The sequence below is a fragment of the Ahaetulla prasina genome, chromosome 2, assembly GCF_028640845.1.
Source record: "Ahaetulla prasina isolate Xishuangbanna chromosome 2, ASM2864084v1, whole genome shotgun sequence".
Taxonomy (NCBI): domain Eukaryota; kingdom Metazoa; phylum Chordata; class Lepidosauria; order Squamata; family Colubridae; genus Ahaetulla; species Ahaetulla prasina.
The window spans coordinates 130011937-130028703 of NC_080540.1; the positions used below are offsets into that span (position 1 = coordinate 130011937).

The window sequence follows — 16767 nt, forward strand, 5'->3', positions numbered from 1 at the left end:
ACCAAGAGGACAAAAAGAGAGCCATGAAAAAAGACAATGTCACACCTCTTGTCTACTGGGTAAGAAGGCAACAGTTTTACCTTTAGCAGTGATGAAGAATCAGCAAGCTGTTCTTCTCTCTCTCCTCCAATATATATATATACACACACACACAATTCCTTATTGATCAAGTGTGATTGGACACACAAGGATTTTGTCTTTGGTGCATATGCATTGGTGGTTGCACCATATGACCTTTGGCTAATGGCATCCCTCTTGAAACTTAATTGACAACCTCTCCCAAACACTCTCTTGATCCGATATATTAATATTATCTATGTGCACATGTTCTTTCCCAAGGTTAAATGTTTCCCTCCCCTTCCACCCATAAATCTCCATCTCTTTTTGAAGGTTTTCCCATCTCAGCTGCTGAGTAAATCACCTTTTCTTTTTTTCTTTTTGGTAGACCATGGATTAGAGGATAGGGGCTTCTTACTTTATTCACAGTAGTAAAGCCCCCTTGTTGCACCATGCCTACCCTCTCACCCCCACCCTATCACGAAAACTCAGGTGCTGGTGGTGGGAGATCCATCGACTGAATCTCAGTTTTCAGTATCAAACACACTCATCCGGGGTTTTTGGCTTTTTTTTTTTTTGCAAGCTAGTTTGTCCGCCTGCCTAGGGGCGATGGAAAGAGTCGAGAGGGAAGAGCTTGAGGCGGCGTTAAAGTGCTGTTATCTATTGTTAAAAAAGAAAAAAGCAGCTAGATCCTGCACCCCCGCAAGGTCGTTAAGATAAGACCTGGATGCTAGCCCTTCTTTGCATGCTGGGTGGGGCCTGAATCTCTCCCTCGGCCCGTAAGAGGTTACTTAATTAACATCCACTTAGGTTTGGGGGGGTGGCGAGAGGAGAGAGATCTCCCCAAAGCCGATCCTGATTCACACTTTTTTCTTCCTCCAATCGCTTCCCAACCAGATAGACTTCGCTTTTCCCGAGAGCTCGCGTCCTGGGACTGGACGTTTGGAAAGAAGCAGGTTAGTTCGGGTTTTCATGGGTTTTCCCCTCATGTATAGATGATTATTATAATGATGATGATGATGATTTTAACGATTCCCAGTTTGGCCCCCTAAAAAGTCGAAAGTATCTCATTTCGAAGTAGCTTTCATTCCCTTTTGATCTGTCTCGCCCGCTTCTTTTTCCAGGCCAGACGCTGCCCAGGGGAAGCCTGCAAAGTGGAGGCCGCGGGGAATAGTTTGGGGAGGCGGGGAGGGCTTGGCTGCCCGTTCCCCACCATCGCCACTCGTGTCTTCCTGGGTCGAATGGAAGAGTATCCATTCCCTTCTGCCCGATTTCTTCGACGGCCATTCCGAAGTGGCAGGGGCGCCTTTTGGGGAGTGGGGAGATTGGGCTACGTTCACATTAACGCGTTTATTTCCACCTTTAGATGCGTGGAGTCTCCTTGTCTTTAAATGCCTCTTTGGCGGGGGGGGGGATGATAATTGAACCAGTCAAATCGGTGTGAGTTTTTCCCCCTCCTTTTGGAACCGGGTCTTTCCCAAATTCAGCCTCAATGCCCTTTTTATTATTATTATTATTAATTTCCCAACGGGTGCAACGTGCCCTACGTGGGCTCAGGAGCATGGGATCGGAAGATGGGTTTTCTTGCATGACTTGGATCTAAGGAAAGATCGAGGGGCTTCCGTGCCAGCTTCCTCTCTTCCAAGGTCGAGGAGAGGGGCCCAGCTGGACGAATCTTCCTCCCTCCTCCTCCCCACAAGATATTGTTTCAGCCAAATTTCGAGGCAGCACCGAATGGCGTCTCGGTATATAAAAATGTCCGTGGTTGGGGAATTGCTCAGGATCGCGTGGCAGAAGAAGCGCGGCATATGCGCGCTGGCCTTGGTGAAGGCAAACTTAGCAGGGTGTCGCGCGTGGCTTGGTTTACCGACCAGGCTCAACCTGTAACCCCAATTCACGCGCTCTTTTCAACCCCAAAGGGGAAGGGGGCGGGATCGGGTCCGGAGTTTACACAGCTCCGTTGCCCGCGGCGGCCTGAGCGCAAAGTATTGTCTTGACTATTGGAGAAAGGACGGACGACTCCTTCTCATGTGCAATTTAAATTGGATGGAGAACTTTCAGAGTGGCGCTTAAACCCGGTTGCTCGGTCAAGGCAAATGAGGAACGTTCTCGGGACGTTGTTGTAAATGCATGGCATAGCCCTTTAATTCGGGCAGGATGACGGATGTTTTTTCTTCTTCTTAGACTTCGAATAACTTTATGGTCACTTTCAATGTACACTTAATCGGCATACGTTAGAATGAAATTTCGTTGCATACAGCTCTCGAAGGGTCGCCGATCTCCAATATATACTACATAAACATGACAAAAACGAAATTCCCTGAGATTAAATCAGAAAAATAATCACAATATTGTGGTTCTTCTATCTTGTTTTGCTGCCGCAGTGGAACAGGGGAGAGGAGGATAGGCTATGAATTCTGTTTATGAAGGCCACCAAGATAACAGATTCTAGGAAGAAAGGGTGGTGGGGGGAAGGAAAACTGTTCCTAGGGGCAGATACAAATTCCTCGTTGAAGCAATATTGCATTCAGTACTAGCGGATGAAATGGATTTTGAAGTCCACTAACCCAAATATCAGATATGATCAAGCTCGGCAGCAAACTTGCTAGCTTCAAAAATCCGGTTGCTAGTCAAATTCTTAGTCATTCATCTTCTAGTATCATCCAGAGGTGACTAACTAACCATCCAGGGGTTGTGCATGCAACTGACCAAGTGGACTGTTGTTTTAAGGAATTTGCCTTGAGAAGTCAGCGTTGAAGTTCAGACAAGCTGCAACGTGAGTACCCATCTGAAAATAAACTATAAAATGTTTTTTTAAAATCTGATTTGAGACTCTGTGGCTAAACCTCCAGAATGCCAGTTTTAATTAATGAGAGCGAATTGGAAAGACAAAAAGAATAACCTCTCCAAAATAAACAAACAAACAAACAAATAAAACCAATTGGGGAAGTCAATTCCAGAGAAGGAATATCCTCTGCAAACACATACATGCATCCATTAATGGAAGTAATCTTATGCACCTTCCAGTTTCAAAGAGAAAAGAAACTGATTGTAACTTACACTGGGGAAAGAGAGACCAAGTGATACTTCCAATTCCCAAGAACATCTAACCCCACAGGACTGGCCTCTTCTTTGGATTCAATGGAGCAGAAATTAATAACTCCCCATCCCCACCCCTCTCTTTCCTCTCCTCCCTATTTGTTAAACACATTTTAGAGATATTTCAATAAATAATATTTTGAGACTTAAGCAGATTGACTTAAGTTTCCTTTAAAATACTTATTGAAGACAGCTTCCACCTTCCCATCAATAGAATGAAAGGCGTAGATTTTGTGCATCTTTGCAAAATACAGTATTGGGGTGAAATATAAAACAAGGGTTTATATTTACTTTCCCCTGACATGCCAAAATCCCTTGAATGACTGCAAATTTTGCCTGTTCTGGATCCTAAAATGATGAGACCCAGCCTTGCCTGTCATGATACCTGACCTCTTGAGCAACATACGGTACCCCCCAAGATTCATACAGCCCACCGACTCTGACCTTTTTTAAACAAATCCTTAAAACCTAGCTGTATCCCCAGGATTTTGGCTATAGTGGATGATGGATCCTTTGGATCAGGGGTCTCCAACCTTGGCAACTTTAAGACTTGTGGACTTCAACTCCCAGAGTTCCTCAGCCAGCTTTGCTTTGCTGGCTGAGGAACTCTGGGAGTTGAAGTCCACAAGTCTTAAACTTGCCAAGGTTGGAGACCCCTGCCTTGGATGATGCTAGTTATATTTCCCCTTCAACGAGATTGTTGCTTCTTTTCAGATTTTTGATGATTTTTTTTTTACTTTTTGTCATACTTCTATTGTTCTATTTTGTAAGCCTTCCAGTGTTGTAACTAATTAGGTGGCCTATAAATTTCATAAATAAATAAATACAGTAAATGTTTGGTTCCTTTGTGCCAACAGAAAGCAGTGATTCCTGTGATGGTTTTCAGCCTGCTGTGTAATTAAAGATACAAGTGTCTTAGAAGAAAACGCCTTTGGAGAATAGAAGGTAATGAAATAAAATGAAATTGATAGTCTAAAATTGTACACTTCGGGCAGGAGACAAAATAAAGTAATGTTGACTCTTCAACAGGAAATGGTTTTGTTTAGCAGATGCATGCTATTACATTCTTTTGGAGAAAAAGAACCATTTCTAAAAATAAATTTCAATAAAGCCAACGCTAGCCAAACTGGAAAATTGTAAACTCTGAATTAACTTTTTATCCGCCAGGCCAGATAAAAAATAGTTGGATATCCTAATTTAGTATTAAAACTAATATAGTTTTAGTACTTCCATTTTTCTCTTCCAAATTATAACAGAATAAGTAAATTGAGGATTATTCTTCTATTTCTATCTTAATTTGCCATTGAGCAATTCAAGACATGATTGGTTCTTCCTCCTAATTATTATTTTTAATAATATTATTAATTTACAAGGATTCCAAGGAAAATTTTGATCATAATTTTGAATATAAACTATAAACAATTATATGAGAGGCATTTTTAAAATTATTTTTTGGGGTAAATAGGGTTAATAAATCAGGGCTACAGCAGTCCAAAAAACTACTAGGGAGACAGAGAATATTCTAGTTCTCTCAAGCCACTTATTAAATGTCTGGAGACATGCAATCCAGATCAAAAGTAAAATTAAATTAAATTTTAATATTTTTTGTACTTTAAAATTTTACTTTAATCTTTTTTAAAATTTAATACTTTTAAATTTAAAATTAAATTTAAAATTAAATTTTACTGTAAAAGAAAAACAACAAAGACATAAGCAAAAGTTAAGATATACCAATAACGATAACTCTGTGGAAATAAATTATCAAACAACAACTTGAATCATAACTATGTGAAATTATATTGTTCAGTCTTTTCTTTATGCTGATAAAAAGAGTATTTCAAAGCTTGGTAGTTGACTAGGCCATCAGCCCAACCTTTGGTATCTGATACGCAAACGTCTTTCCAAGAACAGAAGACAATTCACTTAGCAACAATCCAGGCAGGCAAATCCAAAATTCCTTACACATAGATACATTCCCCATTTATGGAACATAATTTAGCAACACATTAACACCTTTAAAACTTAACTTTCTTCCAACATCCTGGCTGGAATATTTAACAAATGCAAAGCAATCAAACTGTAATTAAAGCATGTCTACTCATGTACCTTCAAATTTACATCAGTAGATAAATCAGTCTGTAAAATCAGTAGGTTTTGGAAACAAAGCCATTTGGGAACATTCATTATTAAACTAAAAAAATTTTGTTGGTTAATTTCTCTTAGTGTTTCTATAAGAAACATTTAACTTTTGAAAAAAAGCAGAGCCATTAACATAGCAAACGAGGAAACTCCAATTCTCTAATCTAAATTTCTTCCAAATTATCCATGTTTGTTTTAGTAAATTTTGATTGTTGATTTCACTGAATTTTTTATTTAGCTAGTGGTTTTTTATTTAGCTAGCCTAGTGGTTCTAAATATAAGGTTAACTTGCTAAATCTAAATCTGATCTGATCTTCTTCTTCTTCTTCTTCTTCTTCTTCTTCTTCTTCTTCTTCTTCTTCTTCTTCTTCTTCTCCTTCTCCTTCTCCTTCTCCTTCTCCTTCTCCTTCTCCTTCTCCTTCTTCTTCTTCTTCTTCTTCTTCTTCTTCTTCTTCTTTTTTTTTTCCTCCTCCTCCTCCTCCACCTGCTCTTTACCGTACCTCATCCAATACATCCATTTCAACCTGGGCACTGGGTGCTTTTGAAGACATGGGGACCAATGGCCACCTTGGATGAGAAGTGGAAGGGACCATTTTAAGTTCTCCTTCTTCCTTGCTGTTTCAGTTTACATTCTAATTTTCTACTCTTAAAGTGGAAACCATCCTTGCTTTGTAAAAATTTATTGATGCAGAAATAGTGGAAAGTATTCAAACCATTGTTCACTGTAAAATATGAGTGTATTGCTAATATTGATTCATTACCTTTTTTGTGGTTTGGAGAATCATAAAAACTAGGTGGGCATTATGTTTCTGTGGCAGGGTTCCTGGGATTTTAAGACCAAGTGCACATCTGCATATCCCACTGAAATGTTGCCAGATTTTTAAAAATACTTTTATTAAAATTACAATTAAAAAGATAAAACAAATGCAAACTAAGAAGAATTTTAAAATGCAGAATAGGAAAAATAGAAGGAAAACTAGAAAGAAAGAATAAAAATATATAGTAAAAAAAAGAATAACTTCCCCTTCATCACAAGTACAAACTGTTTTTAGTTTGTAGGTGACTTTTTGAAGGTGACTTCTTTCCACAACTCATCTCTTGTCTATAAACAAATCCTTAAAACTCATCATTTCAATCCTGATCAGCAAAAGTCTGTTAAGGGTTAGCAGAAATAACAGCACATCTATTTGATCAAATAAACCAAATTTGTATTTGTTCCTTTTACTTTTAATAATTTGAATCCTGACCCTTCAAATAAGGTCTTAGAACTTTATTTCTTTTCATTTATAATTGTTCCTTCTCACAAAATTCTTCAAAGCTTTTTAACAATTCCCTTTTGCAATTTCAATATAGGAAAGTTATTCAGGTTACTCTTTTGGTTTGTTATTTGTATATCCCTTTAAATTATTAACATATCATCTGGTTTCATTTACATGTCCAGTGTAGCATCTTTTTCCATATCATTCTTTCAGCCTGTCATTTTTAAATCCATTTTCCGATAAGTCTCAGTCTTGTCTGATAAAATTGATTTCTCTTCAATAACTTCTTTTAAAGTTAAAATTAGTTTCTAGGGCCATTGTTCAAAAATATCCTTCAGTATGTCAAATATTGAAGTAGTTTCCTCCATTCTTATATAAGTGTTATTTTCCTTTAATTGTAACCTTTAGTTCTTTCTAGTTCCCTCTAATGTCCAACCTTAAAAATCCTGTCCTATCACGTGGCAAACATTCTCATGAGCTCTCCTGATTGGGAGAGGAATTATGAAGAGCTTACCAGCTCTTCATTCTGCCATTTTCACCATTTTTCTCCTGGAAGTCAAATTCTGCCAGTTTTTTAAAAAAATAAAGCGTTGAATTTATTTATATGAATTTATATGAATTTAAAAAGTTTAAAAAATTTAAAAAATTTATATGAATTTAAAAAGTTTGCAATAATACATGGTTGAAAAAAATTGTGGAAACAGGCATGAAAAGAATAGATTCAAGAAAAGCAGGGTTGGTGCTCAGTTCAAGAGATAATGTGCATGGATTAATTACTGAGCTGGCTTAGATAATTTACATACATTAAAGTAGATATTATTGAAATTGTATCCACCCCATATTCTAATTTTGCAACCTCATTGGATTAAAGAAGAGATACATCTCTCTTTTCATGAAAAGATGAGTATTAATTAGTCAGGAAGATGTAAATGAAGGAATGGCAGAATCTGGGGAGGGTTAAAAGAGGGATCAGCCTAGAATCCCTATGTAGCTATGGACTAAGTTCACGCCTCCCCTTAAATTCAGTTGATACTTATCTAACTCCAAGCAGGTGCTAACCATTAGTTGAGAAGATTCCTATGTATAGACCAGGGGTTCTCAAACTTTTTAAACAGGAGACCAATTCATGGTCCCTCAAACTGTTGGGGGCGGGGCGACTGGCTGGGTGGTCATGTGATTAGATGGATGTGGCCAATTTAGCAATCCATTAAACAATGCACACAAATTAAACTTTAACTTGTTTTGCTCCTGGGAGTGTTTTATTTGATTTTGATTGCATGTTGCTCTTTTGGTTGACTTTTCTTTTTACTAGATCATTCTTTCAGTTGTTTAGGAGTCTAATGGTCCACTTCAGAAAACAGAGTTTTGCAGCAATTCTTCTCAGCCCCAAGGAGCTTACAACCAACGTGTCTCTCTCTCTTTCTCTCCCCCACTCTCTCTTCCCCCGCCCTCTCTAGCTCTCTCTGTGTCTGTCTTGTCCCTCCCTTTCTCTCTTTCTTTCTCTCTCTCTCTGTCTATCTTCTGGCGGGGGGGAGGTAAAAAAACGGATGCACGGACACCCTGGGAGGCCTCCATGCACCCTGTTTTTGGCCTGCAGGGTGCTACTGGAGGTGGGGGAAGCCAAAAACAGCCCTGGTTTTCACCTCCCCTACCTCCAGAAGCATTCTGCAGGCCAAAAACAGGCTAAAACAGGCCGTTTTGGGGCTCCCAAAGTGTCCACGTGCCCCATTTTTCACCTTCCCCCACCTCCAGAAGCATTCTGCAGGCCAAAAATGTTGGGCTTACCTTCCAATTCCAGCCTGCGGGGCTTGCAAAGGTAAGTCCTGCACTCAGCCGAAGGGTGGGGGCCAGCGGGTGGGCGTGGTGATGTGGGTGGGGTATCCGTGTGGTCCTGCGCTGGCTGGATTAATGGCTTTGGTGGGCCATATGTGGCCCGTGAGCCATAGTATGAGGAGCCCTAGTATAGACTTTTACCAATAAATTAATTTAATTGGATCTTCACATGTAGACCTGGTCTTTCTTGCCTGACAAGCTGTTTCATAGTTTTACAATTTCAATCAGGTAAGTAATTTTAGTTAGGTAATAAATTAAAAGCCAAGGGAGTTATTGACAGTGGCATTTGGTATTATATCCCTTTTATTTAGTAACCCTAGTTTTTGAAACCCAATTGCAGGTAAATCAGTGCTGTCTCCCCCCCAGCCCCAGAGCCCCCACTTTACACAGAACTAGCAGCTTGAATTGAATCTCTCCAATTTGCTTCTGTGCTCCAGGAGTTCATGTTACTGCTTTGAAAAGGAAAAAAAAAATCATATCTAATCTCTTCCTCCTCAAAAAGAAACCGGAGGCGATTTGCTAAAATATTCATGCCCAGGAAGAGAGAACCAGAGCAATTAGATGACACACGTTTGGAAAAACTATTCCTTTACATTTCACAGATCCTTTGTGGCCTGACTGTTGGTCACTCAGTCAGGCTCAGGGCACAGTTGCTGTTGTAATGGAAGTGCTGGCTCTCCTTCTGGGTCCTCAGGAATGTCATAGGTCAGAGTTAGGCTGCTGTTTTATTTTTCTTCCTCTCTTCAATTGGATCCACTTCTAAGACACTATTTGGATAAGTCCCTGTAATTTTCTTGGCAAGGATTTTCAGAAGTGATTTGCCATTGCCTTTTTCCTGGGGCCAAGAGAAAGTGACTGGCTCACAGTCAACCAGTTGGCTTCATGCCTAAGGCAGGATTAGAACTCACAGTTGCTAGCCTGATGCTACACCAAACTGGCTGTTCTTAATCACTACACCAAATGATATTTGGACAGAAAGGTGCAAGCAAAATATTTATATTGCGGGTGAATAGCACATTATTTATTGATCTAGTTGTTTGTTGTTCGTTTGTTTGTTTTGTGTCTTCAAATCAGTGTTAACTTCTGACAACAGCCTAGGAGCCCATGATAGTGAACCTGTGCCACACGTGCCAGAGATGGCACGCAGAGCCCTCTGTGGACACGCGCGCTGTCACCAGCTGCTCTTCTGATTTATGGCACGCATGTTGGTCTTCGCGTGCATCAGAGCACTGGAAACCTGAAGATCAGAAGGTCTTCGGGTTTCTGGCACTCCGGTGCATGCGCGCACATGCACGCATCCTGGTTTGGGCACTTGGTGCTGAAAAGGTTCGCCATCACTGGCCTAGGCTAATCCCTGTATTTTTTCTGGCAAGATTTGTCTCCTCCTTAGGACTGGAGAGAGGGACTGATCCAAAGTCACCCAGCTCATTTTGTGTCTAAGTCAGGACTAGAACTGATGGTCCACTGTTTTATAGCCTGCTACTTTAATCACTGTACCAAATTTAGAAGACCCAAATTTATAGAAGTGTTAATGGGATTAGTTTAAAGGGCTTCTTATTTATTAGATTTCTATCAAGTTGAAGAATGAAATAGCCCATCTAATAATACAAATATCAAACTGTCTAAAAGCATGAAAAGGATCACAAGATTCAAAGATCAAAGCTAAAAAATATATATCTAGCTGCAGAGCAGGTACATTTACTAGAGAAGGAAAGGGGGGGGAAATTGAAAGGGTTTTACTTCAAAAAAAATTTGTTAAAGAAAGCCAGCAGGGTTTTTTGCTGCCATCTAGTAGTCACTTGGAATTTTGCAGGGCAGGTCTGGTTGCTTGACCAAGACCAGAGTATGAATGCAATTAACATTGCAACTGCCTATGATATTAGAAGGATCTTATATTTGAAAAGGCTTGGTAAGCAGAGTCTCTCCAAAAGATCTGTACTTTGCCTCCTCACTCATTTACATCAAGTCCAAAAGCCAGTAGAATCTGAGGATATTATGGTATTATGACCTCCCATTCTGTTTGATGCAGTGGGATCAGGCAAGTGATATACCATTTTCTTCAGTCTGGTACCCTCCTGCTTTGGATTTCCTATAATTCTCTGCCAGCATAGTGTTTGATTGAAGTCGTATGTCAAGAGAGCAGCAGATCAGGAGTGGCTTCTGCAAATTTCAGGGCTCTCTTCTCTGTGAGCAGCCACAGGAGGACTATGATAGCATATAATCGGAAAGGAAAACAATTCTGATTTCTGGGTGCATAATCACAATGTAAATAAGTATTTTTCAACCTTGGCAGCTTGAAGATGTTGTGGACTTCGGTTCCAAGAATTCCCCAGTGAGCATGCTGGCTGGGGAATTCTAGGAATTAAAGCCCACACATCTTCAAGCAGCCAAGGTTGAAAAACACTGCTGTAAACACACACAAGATATTCAAGGTTTCCCAGCTGCAGCTGTGGTTAGGAACAGATTCCATGTAAAAAGGGCATCCTGACCCTTAACTGATAATTTGTACCAGATTACTGATGTCAGAATGCTTATGACCCTGGAAAGTTTGGATCTTTGTCCCAACTGCTACAGCTTCCATGGCTTAGGCCACGAAGCTTACTCCAGGCCTGTGAGATCTAGAATGTGTGTTGCCTGGCAACACTACAGCTATTCCTACATCAATTAGAGACTTAGAGGTGAGGGAAAATACTAGAAGTATCACCCTTTAGCAAATTACATATTAGAAAGCTCTTTTCATTGACTTTCACTTCTATCTCAATCTTTACATCTCAGAAACTCTCATGGAAGCAGCAGCCACAAAAGATAAGATGGCCGTGCATCCCAGTGACACAGAAAAGCCAAAATCTTGCAGGGAGAAGTTTCTTCAAGCATGGAATGAAAAGCTGAAACTCCAGCCATGTCCCATATTGTATTCTCAAACACTAGCATCTCAGTCGGCAGTTGATATTTCTGTCCAGGAAATGCGGATAGGGAACAAGGCCCTGTCAGATTTACAAACAAGGGCCTCATTGCAACATAATGAAAATGCTGTTTACTTTGTGAAAGTAATGCCTCTTCCTCCAGAGCAAATGCATCCAACTCCTGGGAATGTATGTGTAGGTGAACCCCGCCCACAGCAAGATGTTATGGCATCTTGGCATAGCAACCGTGATGCTACAGACAAGAAGATGCCAAGTGGATCCATGACAAGTGTTGAAGAGGAACTCCTACAGATTTGTGTTTCTGATTTACTGATGGAGTCTCCAGCGCGGAAAAGGCCCAGATTGCTGCCACCTAACCGAAAGATGCATGTGGAAGTATGGAAAAAAGAGGCCTCACCCCCATTGCAGGAGCATGCAAGAAATCCAGTCCCGTTGGCATACAATCACCTGGTAGATACCATGTCAATGACCAATCTTGCTGACCTCCCTGAAGTGGAATCTTTTTATCGCAGATTTAATCCTAAATTAAAACAAAGTTGTGATAGGAAGAACAGTCCAGTCCAGTCAGGAGCCGACAGCTTTTTGCTTGTCAGGAACAGAGACGTTTCTACCTCTCAAGAGGCTGTCGGAAAAATTGCCAAGCAACATCAGCAACTGAACTTGAAGAGAAGTTCTCCCTTACCTGATTTTATGATGGCAAACATAGAATCCATGAACTCTCAAAATATTCACCTGCCACCAAAGAAACGATACACTCATGGCTGTCTTTAAGAGACATGTGGCTAAGTTGGCTGCACTTTATGCTAGATGTGCCTAAGTCCAAAGCTTTTAACAAATCTTCCAAATAACCATAAATGAATATATATTAGATATTTTACAGTGCTTAGTGTAAGATGTTACTTTTGTATTTTTGAAGGATGTAATTGAACTTGTTTTTCACTAATTCTTAGTAACTTTAGAAATAGGATATTATTTTCTCTCCTTTCCACCTGCCAAAACAAGATACTTTGAAAAACTTCGGTCCACAGTGTGGCTCCATCAGCAGTGAACTTGGATGGTCCATTCTTACATGCTCACAAACAGGAATTATTTCAGAGTGTGAGGGATATTGTAGAAATGTAGGCTGTCATTACTTTGTGTACATAAAATGTGACACAATCACGTATTTGCCCATTGTGTGTGTGCAATTTTTTTTTTGCAATACTTTTTTCAAGTTTGATGTCATTTTATTGGCCATAAAAAGGATCTTGTACTCGACATGTAAATGTCTCTTATACCAGCCTAGTTCTGTACTATCTCGTGTTCAGGCTGTAGTCTAAAGCAAGCCCAGGAATTAAATCTGGGAGAGTTAAGTACAAATCAGAGGCTTTACCCCTGTTCAGCCTTTCACTTTGTTTCATCTGGGAAACATTGTTTTTTGGAGACAGGAGCAGTGGCACGTATTTTTCACAATGGATATAAGAAGAAATGAAAATCTTTGCCTATGGTTTCAAATTTCCCTTTCTTTTAAGTTGCTTTTCATTAGCTTATATCATTCAGCTTTGATATCATTGTACTTGAATTTTATTCGGGGGGTTTTAGTAGTTGCAATCCCTACTCCTTATGCAAGAACCACCATATAGAGGCCTGAAATAGTCCTTAGGGATTCTGGGAACAAGATAGTATTGGAAAGAGGCAAACTTCACTCTGATTCAATGGGATATAAATGAGGGGTGGGTGGGGAAAGCACAAGTAGACTTGCAAGGCTGACCGCAGCCCTTTAAAGTAGACAAGCTTGGGAAGAGATGTCACAGGACGACTACAACTATATTTCATTGAAATAGGCTATAACAAAGTCTTGATCAAGACCACTTGTTTAGTGATTTGATGAGGTGTTCATTAAAATTCATTGGACCACAGGAAACGGGAATCACCTTGTCCTGTATCTCAGATCATAGTTTCTGTCTCTCAGTCTTGGCAAGAATAATTTGGGTCATTGTTCAACATACCAGTACCATTTTCTCTAGAGCAGTAGTGGCAAATGTTTTGGGCTTCACATGTCAACATTTCAGAAATACCTAACTTGACTTTGCTGACATGTCACATTGCTGTCCCAAAACAAAAGAGAAACAATTCTTTACATGTTCATTTATTTTAAAAAAATACAATTGTGTGTGATCCCCAGGATCTACCGTGCACTTCTTAATTTCAGGCAATGCGCTCTTTGTTCACAAGTCCCTGTGGCCTACCTGAGACTGCTCACACAGTGCTTTCATTCTTGACGTGGCTTCAGAAAATGAACTTTCATGGCCTCTGCAGCCTCAGAAAACTATACAAACGCACAGCCCTTTCCCAAACAATTTTTGGAGGTTTGAGGCTCCATAAGAGCATTGCCTCCTCAAGGGACCTTTGCAACCTTCAAAAATCACAGGAGAATGGGGTGGGCATTCAAAAATAGCTACTGGGTGTTGGTGAACACTAGCATGATCCAAAGCATCGTGGCATGTTGCCTTTGACCGACTTGTCCTACATTCACCATTACTGTCCTAGAGAAGCATTATATTATATAATCCTTTGCACAGAACTTGGAAATAAAGTTAACTGACAAAGATCCAGTCAGGATAGTTCTGTGGAATTTGGTGGATTAGATTTACTTTCAATGGATTATAACAGGGCTCACAATTACATAGAAAAATGCATTAATGATTGTAATAAAAACTTGTTATATATTTGGCCTACAGCATCTCTTCAAAGTGGGAAACATGTACTTTGAAATATACAGTATGTGGAGAAATTGCATATATTAAAAAGGATTTTGCAAAACTACTTGTGAAGGAATGGTTTAGATTATTTTAAATTTAAAGTTAAAAGGATAGCAAAACATGAGAAAAAGAAACCCAAGCATTTGGAATTTATAGATATTCTAAACACTTCAGAGACTGTAAAATTAAGATAGTATCACAAAATATGTTGGCCACAAGAAAAAAAAAAAGTAAAGGTACTGTTTTATTTCAAGAAAAATTAATGTAGTGTTCACATACAAATCAAGTTAAATTTGATTAGTTTGCTCACAACTGAACAGCTACAAAAATAATCTACCCAATCTGCCAAACAATTTAACAGTACTGTAATACGACAAAAACTTCATTGGAGCAGCCACAGGGATTTAAAGTGACATATATTATTTCAATCATTTTTTTAAAAAGCACACTTCTAAAATATGCCTCTGTTAAACACCCATTATGATTTTAAAAATGTACAAAAAATAATAATCTTAGTGGAAACAGTACTTATTTTTAAAGGTCTGCTTCCAAAACAGTAATTTTTATAATTTAAAACCCATCCCAGTACAAATATATATATATATTTAAAAAGGAAATAAATTGTGCAAACACTTGAAGAATTGCAAAACACAGATCCAGAGGCATAAAAAGGAAGAGGCTAGAATGGTTCCAGTCTCTTCACAAGGCGGATAACTCAAGATAGGTACGAGCTTCAGGTGAGGCACAATGAGGAAAAGGATGCAGCCCTTCAATTTTATCCGAAGCCCTGGCCAGGGGATGCTTCTCAGCCCTGACGATGATGTACCTACGACAGTAGTGTTATGGCACTCCTTTTAAATGCCCAAACTTCACAAACGACACGCCAAGGCACAATCATTCTGTTGGAAAGAAAAAAGCAGTTACTCTACATAACTTGAAGACTTAACATATCATTATTCAATTTACAACAGTCTTTGCCAACCTAATGCAATAACCAGATACGATGGATTTAGAAGTTCCATGATTTCTAGCTAGTTTATACCGTCAGTTGACTAATGAAACATTGAATTTATTTGACCCAGTGCAGGTACTGACCACAAAAGTGAATAACTGGATATTGTCTCAGCACATCTAACTAGCTTGGGCCAGACTGTATATTTAATATTTGTAGCTTTTAAAGATACATGACAGAAATAATCTATGTACTACTTGCTGGTATTTCCCCCTAGCTCAAACTCTGTGTTGGTGACATCATTTATCTATTTACACAATGGTGTTTGATTCATCCAGCAGCTTCTAACTGGCCTGACATAGTAAGAAAATAGTCCAAGAAATGCCAACCCCATCTCTCTAGCAGCTCCTGCTAGAAATGTTCCACTGTTGCTAGGCCTTTTGGAAAAAGGAGCTAAACAATTCTTCCAAGAAGGAAAAAAAGAGGGCCAAAAGGCTCTGTTAGTATGTTGGGTTTTGTATTAAATTCTGGCTAGGTTCCCAGTAGTCTCTCTTAAAGAGAGAAAAAGAATGTAGGAGGAAAATGAATAAATCCTCTCCATTCATTTGTAGAAAAATAAGAGTCTGGGGAAAAAAATACTGAACAGTCTTGTTGACAACCATAATGTCAAGAATTGTCATGAAAAGGCTGCCTTTGAAGAGCAAAATAGGCTTTAAGAACAACCTTTTCTTCTGGATAAAACAAGATTAAGGTTTCCATCATATCAGGACCTAGTAACTGGACAAGGAACTTTAAAAAAAAATCTGTTACTGTTGCCTGTGGGCTGTCAAATTCGTGGCCCACAGGCTGGATGTGTCACATGCTGGCCATGCCCATGCCTGGTTTTAGCGAAGGGGGGGAAAGATGCGATATGTCATGTGATGCTGCCGTGATGACATGAATTTGACAACCCTGACTGCAGCAGGAATTCTTCATGCTTAAAAAGGGAAAGATACATTAATCCTCACAATGAAAGAATGGATGGAGAAACTGATGGAGCTAGCAGAGATGATGGAATCAAATGCTTTAATTGAAAAATACATTGTTTTGTTTCTACTTGGAAACCAGTTCTAGACTGAAAGACAGGAAAAAAATGAAATCTGTTATAGAAATGCCTAGTATATTAAATACCGTATTTTTCGCAGTATATAAGACGCTCTGGACTATAAGACACACCTACCTTTTTTGGTGAGGAAAACAAGAAAAAGAAATCTGCCTCTGCCTCCCAGCAATTTTGCTTCAATGCAGCAAACTGCAAACAGCCTGCTTTACTTTCATTTTCGTTTTCAGCATAGCTTGATGAGCACAAGAAAAAAACCCTGCTCCCAGCAATTTACCTCCATGCAGCAAGCAGCAGAGGCCCGCTCAGCAATAGGCAATGGCAATCCCTGCAGCCTGAAAAAGCTGAGGGTCGGGAGGCCGATCCAACAGACAATCAATTTGTGCTAGTTAGGCTGTGCTGAAGCTGAAATGGGCTGCTTCTTCTTGCTGCTTGCTGCAAGGAGGGAAATTGCTGGGAGGAAGAGGCCACAGTGTGGGAGCCAGTGGGTGGGCAGGGCTACATTCAGTGTATAAGATGTACCCGAATTTTCACCCCCTTTTAGGGGTGGAAAAGGTACGTCATATACTCTGAAAAATACGGTATGTCAAAGGAAAAAGCGAGGCTGTATCTTATTTTTATTCTACTGTTCTGAGAAAAGTTGGAAGTTGACACATTTTTCTTC

General features: G+C 39.6%; 1 protein-coding gene across 8 annotated transcripts in view; it reads right to left on the reverse strand.

Moving 5' to 3' along the window:
* Positions 1 to 14277: 14277 nt before the first annotated feature.
* The window catches only part of LLGL2 (LLGL scribble cell polarity complex component 2), a 111684-nt gene continuing 109194 nt past the window's right edge, over positions 14278 to 16767 (reverse strand). For all 8 annotated transcript variants that reach the window (XM_058168946.1, XM_058168942.1, XM_058168948.1 and 5 more), the window contains one exon: positions 14278 to 14951. In XM_058168946.1, the coding sequence (XP_058024929.1) occupies positions 14947 to 14951 (5 nt within the window). In that variant the 3' untranslated portion in view covers positions 14278 to 14946. The remainder of the gene's footprint in view (positions 14952 to 16767) is intronic.